The 10701-nt window shown below is 36.7% G+C and overlaps 1 protein-coding gene across 1 annotated transcript; it reads right to left on the minus strand.

The window, feature by feature from the left end:
- Positions 1-1073: 1073 nt before the first annotated feature.
- On the minus strand, positions 1074-2405 carry LOC115874092. Its single transcript, XM_030889157.1, has one exon. The coding sequence runs from the start codon at positions 2403-2405 to the stop codon at positions 1074-1076; it is 1332 nt and encodes a 443-aa protein (XP_030745017.1).
- Positions 2406-10701: the final 8296 nt, after the last annotated feature.

A 10701-nucleotide genomic window follows, 5' to 3' on the forward strand; every position in this document is an offset into this window, starting at 1 on the left:
TTTTGGCAATGTAGACATTTCTACACCGTTAGGCGAGCGCCGGGAGGGTTTGGACAATATTTAAATAAATAATTATGACATTGACATAAGTGAGAAGTAACTAAATTTTTGGTGTCAGATCGATTGACTTATACATCTTACATACATATTCCTTTATTTCATTCAAAAAGTATTACAATGTCATGAGTGACAGACACATATACGTACATATGTAATATGTCCAAACCCTCCCTCATAACCGGGAGGGTCTGGACGAAAAAATACATAAGCATGGTTAGCGACAGCAGGAAAATTTTGCTATTCGTTTCGACACTGCTGGACGTAACTTACGTTGTTACCCCGTTAGTGTATCGTTAGACGTGACCGACATGCCCAAGAAACCATCTGTTTTTAAGATACATTTATTTGATGAACAACATTATTTTTAAAGCAAAAACGAGCAAAACTAATATCTACAAAACGGTAAATCAGCATAAACTGTACTCGGTAAGATCGATATTGAAATAAATCATATCTGCATATCGAGCAGATCGGTCTGTCAAAGGATTCGGTAGTTTCAATATCACTTCTTCGTATGACACAAATGCTGGAGGCTCCTCACTAAATCTAAAACGGTTGGAAGCAACTTGCTTTTTCAAAAGTTTTACGTTGTAGCCATCCAGGACAACTTCTTCTATTTTAGCGGCATAATGTCTAACTGATTTTTTTCCAAATACTTTACTAACTATGAAACTCTGGACTTCAAGTTTTGTAAGGTCCTCATCCTCATCATCATCCTGTTCCAAATCCAGGTCTGAGGACGAATCTTTGTAAATGACTTCTTCCTCATCGGAAGAAGAGTCGCTCATAACTTTTTTCTTTGCTTTCTTTATATTCTTCAGATCAATTTCTGATCTATTTTTCTTTAATTTCTTCTGTGCAATTTCATCGCGTTCTGGAGTATCGGTCGCCACTATGGATTTTCTTTTAGGAGGACCTTTTCTAGATGCTTTTCGTTCTGAAGCTTTTGGATATGGTCTTATTTTGGATGGCGATACAAAATTTTGTTTATGATGGTCGATTTCAGCTCGAGTTTAGGGCTTCGGTAATGGCTGTGCAGAAGAGGTGGATGGTAATGATGCATCTACATTTTTTTCTAAAACCTTATTTTCTGTTGGAGGTGCTATTCTGTCTGTAACAAACGAGCAAAGGAAATCTTCTTCGCTGAAAATATTTTTATCAAATGGCCAAATTCCAGTGCAACGGAATCCAGATTTTATGTTTGAGGGAGTTGCAGATCGATCCCAAGCTATCATGCATATTGCTGCCAGGTCATATATCGACAAAGTCTGTCCTGGATGAGAGAGCATCCAGTCATCTGCTCCTTGGTTAAAATATCTTTTAAATGGGCCGAAAATAGTCCGATCTAAAGGTTGCAATTTGTTAGATGTGTGGGGTGGCAGAGTTAGGATCGTAATACCATTTTCTTTGCAGTAATCAATTGCAGGAACAGATAAATGGGATTCGTGATTGTCCATTATGAGGATGACTTGACGTTCTTTAGAACATCGAACATGAGCTACGAAGTGTTCTAAAACACGTAAAAAATTATCCGAGGTCGTCCATCCAGATGAATGAACTAAGCCGGTTGCGCCATACTCGTCAGGAATACCACTTAACATTCGATGTTTGTCAAACTTTTTCCTTGGAAACACCGACACTGGAGGAAGTGCTATTCCATTCGCTCCAATGATGCCTACTTGCGTCACCAGCTGTCCTCTTTCACGTGAAGTGACCTTACCCACTTGATGCTGGCCTTTCGTCGCAACCACTTTTTGCGTTTTTTGAACTGTGGTCACACCCGTCTCGTCCAAATTAAATATGTCTGATCTAGTAAATTCGTGCCTCTTCAGGACCTCCTCTAACTTAGCTTGAAATGCCCCAACCGTAGATTTGTTAAAACTGGAAATTCTCGCTAAACTTGTGTTTTCCGGAGTTCTTATAGACAAATGGGGTTGTCGATTTAAAAAACCCGTGAACCAATCCTTTCCAGCTAATTTATTTGCTTTCCAAGAGTCTGGAACTTTAACGTGATTTTTTTCCGCAAACTCATATGCTAATCTGCGCGTTGCCTTTGGAGTTAAACCATGGTACATGTTCGAGCAAGTTTTAAGATAACAGGCAAGTGACGCTTCTAATTCATTAGATAAAACTTGACATGTAACGAAATGTGGAGAAAATGAAACATTTTCAATTCCAACGTCCTTTGCTTTTTTGACATATAATGCCAGAGTTGATTTTTTCACATTATGCTCTTCTGCGCTTTTCCTATAGGAATACTTTCCAGACAAAACATCTTCTGTTGCGACTTTCATGTCTGCTGAACAAAAGGTCCTGTCTGTCAACCTTTTGTACTTGGAAGGCATTTTTTCTGTAACAATTTTATACTTGCGGGACGGTTTGGACAGGTGTCCAAACCCTCCCACAACATGGTTCAACTAATAACGTTAAAAAAATATTGAAACATGTTTATATATCTTAAAAATAACAACAAACTTTTACTTGTAAAGCTTACCTAATACTGCAATTAAACCCGCAATTCAAAAAACACAAAACAGTTTGTTAAAAGGCACAGTTTAAACCTATCAAATATTAGAACGAACACGTGGAAAAATGTGAAAATGGTGATGCGTCGAAACGGAGCGACTAACCTGCTTCGCTTCTAGACAAGCACTAAGGATATTCAATTGCGCTTCCGGTTAAGTATTTGTTTTGAATTGCTTCCCAATTAGGCGGCAGTTTTGAATGTGTCCAATGTCTCCCCCTTCCAAACCCTCCCGGCGCTCCCCTATTATTCGTTAATAAAAAATGTTAAATTTAGACCTGTTGAATTATATTTAAATAAAGTTTTATATTAACTTATAAAAACATAAAGCTATAATATAAGTAATTTATTTATAAAAGTATTTTTATTTATTTACATAAACAAATATAATATCCCAATAAATTAACAACATTAGTAACAACAGCGGTTCATCACATTAGCAATACCTAACTGTGGTTATCAATGTTATAGTCAGCGGTTCATCGCATTTATGGTATAAATCAACTTAGAACCATCACATTGGTGACAACGGTGGTTTTCAACATTGGTGGCAGCGGAGGTTTAACTTGGAACCATCACATTGGTGACGGCGGTTCATCGCATTTGTGGTATAAATCAAATTAGAACCATCACAGTGGCGACAACGGTGGTTCTCAACATTCGTGGCAGCGGAGGTTTAACTTAGAACCATTCCATTAGTGACAACGGTGGTTCTCAGCATTGGTGGCAGCGGAGGTTTAACTTAGAACCATCACATTGGTGATGGCGGTTCATCGCATTTGTGGTATAAATCAAATTAGAACCATCACAGTGGCGACAACGGTGGTTCTCAACATTGGTGACAGCGGAGGTTTAACTTAGAACCATTCCATTAGTGACAACGGTGGTTCTCAGCATTGGTGGCAGCGGAGGTTTAACTTAGAACCATCACATTGGTGATGGCGGTTCATCGCATTTGTGGTATAAATCAACTTAGAACCATCACATTGGTGACAACGGTGGTTCTCAACATTGGTGACAGCAAAGGTTTAACTTAGAACCATCACATTAGTGACAACTGTGGTTCTCAACATTGATGGCGGCGGAGGTTTAACTTAGAACCATCACATTGGTGACAACGGTGGTTCTCAACATTGGTGGCAGCGGAGCTTTAACCATCACATTAGTGGCAGCTGTGGTTCTCAACAGTGTCTTTAAGTAGCATTTTTCACTCGGTGTTGGAGTAAGGCTGCCAACTTTTTATTGCTCCAATGCGAGGCGCTCCATAACACCAGTCTCCCTCCTCGTTCCCTCAAATAAAAAAAAACTATAAAAACTTTTTATAATTCAAAATTATACATTATATTTTAATAGGTGTTTTAACTGGTGTCCAACTTACTAGATATTTCCCAACGCCATGAACTTTTTTCTTGAAGATATCTTTCTGCTGTCAAGTAGCTTCGAAAATTTAGTTCACTTGTGCAGATTGCATTTGTTTTACAAAATGGCCGCCATAGTTTCAACCTTTACATTTATTACTTTATGGCCTCAACAAGAAGTGTGGATTTCTCACATAATAATAATATAAGTTTATTTTGCAAATAATAATATAATATACAATAGAATTTACTTGTAAACACATCTAAAAACTACAAAACAAACTGGGTGCGCGACCACTGAAATCTGCTTGATGCAGATTTGTACGTTCTGTTATAAACTCTACATGTCCAGGTAGAGTTTATAACAGAAATACTCTTTTTGTAATATAATAACATATCATTCACTTTCCATCGTCTGCTGTCGTACGTCATACTATCTTGGTTGACGCAGCCGGCATCTTAACAGCATGTTTATTAAGCCAAAGCGAGCCGTCTAGATTAATTACAAATTTTACAAGAAAAAGCCCTTTTTTCCCATCTTTGCGCATAATTACTCTATATGGCGAGAATTATGTTAAACAATAAACATCTTCAATTTGCTTCCCCCGAATTTGAGGAAATCAAGCCTGAGTGTTTTTTAATTTCCATCTTAATTCTTTCAGGGGCAAATATTTTTAATATTTTTTTTGCCTATTTCCACAACGTCAGCAGACGTCTTAATAAATTCTTTCTTGGCGAAATCAATTTGTTTACATTTTGAAACGTAGATCGTACTTATTCAGCATTATTACAGTACTTATTCATTCATGTAACATGAATCAAATTGGGATGCCTTGATCATATAGGAGGAAGAATCTGAGAGAAATATAAACATTATTTCATCATTAACTTTACTAATTGCATCAGCAGATGATTTTACGAAAATATTTAATAACCGATGAAAACGGGCCTATGAAATAGGTTTTATATGATAAACAGAAAAACAATTATATCACGGCTTACTTTCTGGAAGAAAACGTAATCGTAATATTAAATGTACGAAATACCACTGTTTAGCCAGTTGTGCATAATTTACACCTGTCTATCTACAAATGTTGGACATTGTCCTAGGTGGTCATACCTGATATCATCGGAAGGCCTAGCACTGAGAGGGAACTCTAATTTTCTCAGAACGCTGCTCTTGTGTAAAATCGGATTTTCTAGTCTTTGTCATATTTTTAGATTTTATAAGCTAATTTATTCTTAATAAAATATTTTGAATTTATCGTATTTTAGGTTTCCTAAAAATTCCATATTTCTTCTGTAACCAGGCTTGTTCGTACCAATATCGATTAATTGACTGAATATTCCGAAGTACCATCTCCTTGACTTATACTACCATTACACGCTGATGAGTATTCGACACGCATCAGAAGATTGCAACACAAGGCGTTTTCTTTCATTAGCTTTTCTGTGACTGAAAAGCCGGTACGTGATTTTATCTTTCTTTCGCACTCCGGACATTTAAAAATCTCATTACTTTGTTGCTTCTTTACTTTTTAGTTGTCGTAGTTAACTGAGTTCACAATTCTTCTCCATTACCTTCTATATTGTGCGCTGCTTCTTCCAATTGATTCTGCATTATCATTTATTGTTTTATTCTGCATTTTTCTTATGCTCTTTAAGTTTTCATGGAAAATATCCTTGTACCTTTGTTGTCCACCTGGTTTCCTCTTACCGTCTACAAACTCACTGTAAACAAAACTTTATGACTTCGTGAGCGTTCTCGCAGCTAGCTTTTTCATGGACCGATACGTTTGAGACATAGTGGTACCATTTGATTCTTAACAGTTGTCTAAGATATTTCTGTTGTAACTTGTTTAATGCTGGGGATTATTATTGCTCGGTACACTGCAAGTTTCGGTTTTGTGTCCCAGTCATGATTGTAGAAGACTCTGTCTTTTAATTTCCAGAATGCTTTTGAGGCGTTGCCAATTCTGTGCTGAATTTCAGAGTTGATATTAAATTATAATCGAATTCCGCTACATATTCTACATAGTTCTGCGATTTTAATAGCATTGTTATGATTTGGGGGGAGTGCCTATCGAGGGGAGTGTATATGATTTTAGTTTTGTCGACGCTCAGCTTAAGGCCCAAAGCCTCGTATACCCAGGTATATGTGTTCGGCATTTCTTATTGCTGCAACGCTTTTTCAACTAGATCATCAGCGTAATGAAGTTCTGTGATGAATTTTATACGTATTTTTGCCCTGAGTCTTTTTATGTTGCGCAAACTGCCAACATATCTGCATATCATGTCTATTCCTCTTTCCTGCAGTTTACTGTTCACTATAATAGAGAGCGCTGCCATGAATATGTTGGAGTAGAAGAGGCGCTAAGACACATCTCTGCCTAACTCGTAATTGTTCGTAGGGATTGCTCAATGATCCACGTTCTAATATGTAACTTATTATTAACACATTATCTTAGAAGGGATCTTATATAGGACTATAAACATATCTGCCAAGTCCATGACCCCCGTATCAGTATTATATTGTTTTATTATTTGAGGGGTATGTAATAGTGATGAGTGAAATAACTGTGACTTTGTCACTGATATTCTATAATCACAGTCATGGCCTGTGACTGATTTGAAAATAAACGGTGACTTGCTAAAGCGTGACGATTACAGTTAGTTGTGATTTCTCTGGTAACGAGAAAATACTTCACAGAGCGGGACGTCGCGTGTCGCGAACGCAGCTGCCGATGGCGCCGGTCGTGACTCAGTTCACAGTCACGAGTCACGACGTACGTCTCATAGGCTAGATATCTGAAGGTGCGTATTCATTATCCGAACGAACGAACGAACGAATGTTCGCTAGTGGTATGGACGGGGACCGCACGATAGGACCGCACGAGAAGACCGGAGGCATTTGTTGGCGAACGCCTTTGATGTACCGACTCGAAACGGAGGGTCGAGCGAACGAACGAACGAACGGCCGCATGCGTTCGGTCCCCGTCTAAATATACCGCATTTTCGTTCGTTCGTTCGTTCGTTCGGATAATGAATACGCACCTTGACAAAGTGATCTAAAGACAGTGACTGTTAGAAGTGATTTAATTTTTTATGTATTTTATATTTTATTACTATTTTTTATCACTACGAATCGGTTTGGTTCCTCTTTAGCAGGTTTTTTTAAAGCCAAACATAAAGTTTTACCTTTATACTGTGTAAGGAAAATATTTGTTGTTTAATGTATTACTTATCTCGTGTTGTGAAGTTTCGTTCGTTATGGTTATGAGCATATTGCATATTTTATTCTTTTCCCGTTGGTTTCTTTAAATAAAAAAATTGTTTTATTTTTATTTTTTAATATACCTTTTCCCACTGTTTAGTGTTTTCTATTTCAGCGGCCTTGGATAAAGGACAAATAAAAATTAGTATAACAACAACAACAGAATCGTATCATTCGTATCGTATCTTATATTTTAGCCGTGATTGTGCTTTCGGATTCATAATCATAAAGTCGCAGTCACAGTTAAGAGTCACAGATAATACAAAGTCGCTGTCACAGGTAAGCCTGTGAACAGAAAATCACGGTTTGGCTCATCACTAGTATGTAACATCAATCTTTTTGTATCATATTTTCTGTGTCTTTCGAGTTAAACAATTGCAGTATGAGAAACACAGGAGCTTATCAAGGGAACACATTTTGTGTCGGCCTTATTATAGTGCTGTATTATTATTACCTGCTGCATTATCTACTTTGAAGACATAAGTTCGTCTAATAATCATTTGTCAACAGTAACTGTTCCTCCTCGCAGCTACTTCCTTCCAGTTTTTAGCCTTACAGTTCGCAGCCGCTACTTCTTACAGTCCTTAAGGTATTGATGCCAAAATCATTCTTCTATAATAGAATGATCTGAAAGGAGGTGAACCATTTGTCAAACTATACCGTACTTTTCTGAAGATGTGGAATAGTTTTACAAAGCTGTACAACAACTTTTCTCTCTGTGTCAAGGCTAGATTCTTTTCCAGAAAAAGTCATAATAGGTATCAAAAGTTGATGATCGAACGAAAATAGTTTTCTATTTAAAATAAAACTTGGACCAGGGTGACCCAATACAGTGAGTCATAATTTGGCCGTTTAATTCAGGCAGTTTCCAGGGTATCAATATTAAACTTTTTAGCATGAAGCTATAATTAAAATCATTTATTTTTTGTTTACTTCTTTGACCCTCTTTTGTGTAATTTTGGTTAACTTATTCTTGGTCTTTGGTCCGCTTTTAATAATACACTTTAAATAGAATTTATTTATAATTTTTTAATCTATTACTAGTATTTCGACTTCGATCATCTTTAGATGTTTTTCAAGGAACAACTACAATAATATTTAAAAAAAAATTGACTTCTCTACATTAAAATGAAAACAACTTACCATTGACTATTAAACTAAATAGCTACCCATGTCAATTAATAAATAAACTTTTTAAAAATCGAATTAACCGTTTCTATAACTCATCTAAAAACAATAAACCTGATACCCAAAAAAAGAAAAACGAACAATTTTTATCTCTACCTTATATAAACGGCTTATCACAAAATTAAAAAAAAAATGTTGGGACAATACGCATAATATAAAGGTTTGTCACAAGGCACATAATTTAAGGACAAACAATTTCAGTAGTTTAGAACGAAAACGCCAAAAAACAAGAAAAGTAATATTTTTTATGAAATACCTTGTAATGACCCATACAGCGACGATACGTACTATGTACGTACCTGGGACGTAATGTTGGGACGAACGTCAGGTCTCTGGTACGTACAAGTATGTACATGTATGTACTATGTACGTACTAGAGACGTACATTTTCCAACGCTTTGTACGTCCCCGGTACGTCCCTGGGATGTGGTAAAGTACGTACTATGTACGTCGCATGTGCGTACATTCCAGATACGTACATTTTATGTTTTGTTCCGGACCAAAACTGGATGTAAAATGATCGAAAGTACGGACAATGTACGTACTATGGATATACAATGTACGTACTATGGACGTACATTTTTCAACGACGTATACGACCTAGGAATTTAATTAGAAATAATTCAATGGAAGTCAGCTTAAAATATGTATTAATATAAAAACTCAGGTACAGGGTCATCCCTTATGTCTTGATACACCCGTGAGTCTGGCTTCGGTCCGGCAACTACACCCTTAGCGCACTCTGTCTTTTATTGGATGTTGATAGATATTTCATTTTTTTATTCTCGAACTGCTTCTAACTAAAAAATACAAAAAGAAAACAAAGTATTCAAATATCTAATTTATGCCTCTGTTTTGAAAAAATTGAATGAGCCGATTCTCAATCATTCGAGGTTCTGACTGCTAGGTGAAATAGTCACATTAGATGTGGCAGTGTCATGTAATTCATCTGATGATTCCCCACTTTGAGATACACAACATAAGTTATCTCGAGGGTTATCTGTTTCAGTTTCGCAATTGATAAGATGTGGCAGAGAATCTTCAGACTGTAAATCAAGAACTGAAACATCTGATGTGCTATGTTGATCATTGCAAGATTGAAGGAAAGATGCCTGATTAAATGAAGCAGGCTGTCTATTTTGATTAGGGTACGGAGCCTCTCTCTCTCTCTCTTGAAGAGTTCTTTCAAACCGCTTAATTTGAACCCTGTTTTGTAATATTTGCTAGAAGTATCTTTGCGCCACATTATATTATTACACTTTATCTTACCTTGAAACAACGAGCAACGAAGGCAGCGATAAAAGAAAACAAGGCGGAAACCAAACAACCTACGGCCATCATGACACCCACTCACACAACACCACACAATCGAAAACTGGATCGGAGTAGGTGCGCACTCAGTGTATTGTTGTTTTTATTTTTTACGTTGATTAATAAAAGATGGAAATACACTGAGTGCGCACGTGCGCACTAGCTCTGCCAATCGAAAACGCCGCGATTCCGTCAAGACTCGAATGTGAACGAATAACTTAGCGGGAAATTTAAACATAGGACTGCATAATTTTCCTGTTAGGCTTGATTGCATAATATATTGCATTTTTAACCCATCAGATTTCTTCAAAGGCTTTCATGCATTATGGTCATTGGATAATTTAGGAAATCATTTTTTATAGCGGTCGGATTAGATTTATTAATAAAAGAAGTAGAGGTAGGTTAGAGTAACTTCAATTAACGTTAGCCTAGAAAAGATCCACTGATCCAGTCCATTCATTATTATTGGGTATATCTGACCAAAATAATCCAGTCATGATATTAAAATTAAATAACATTTTGTAATGCGTTGTCAAAAATTTTCAAGATACGTACGTAGTACGTACTCGCATGTACGTCCGTAGTGAAGCCCTACAATGTACGTAAATAGTACGTACATGGGGCACGTACTATGTACGTACACTTTTGTACGTACATAGTACGTCCCTAATTGGTCCCGGGACGTACCGACGTAAAATGGACATAAAATGTACGTCTCTGGGACGAAGTGTGCTGTATGGGGATTGTGATGGAGTCTATGTTGGCCAGACAAAACAATATCTTGAAAATAGATTAAAAGGCCATAAATATGATAAAAAGAATGCCACTGCATTAACAAATCATGAAAATTCGAATAAACTTTGGCGAAAAACAAAAATTATTAGACAGAGCCAAACCAAAAAGCGCGAGTTTTACGAAATGGTAGAAATCCAAAAAAATAAAAAAGCTGTTAATGAAAAAAAGGATATGCATAATTTAAATAAAGT

Source organism: Sitophilus oryzae, unplaced genomic scaffold, assembly GCF_002938485.1.
Source record: "Sitophilus oryzae breed Bouriz unplaced genomic scaffold, Soryzae_2.0 scaffold_1218_pilon_pilon, whole genome shotgun sequence".
Classification (NCBI taxonomy): domain Eukaryota; kingdom Metazoa; phylum Arthropoda; class Insecta; order Coleoptera; family Curculionidae; genus Sitophilus; species Sitophilus oryzae.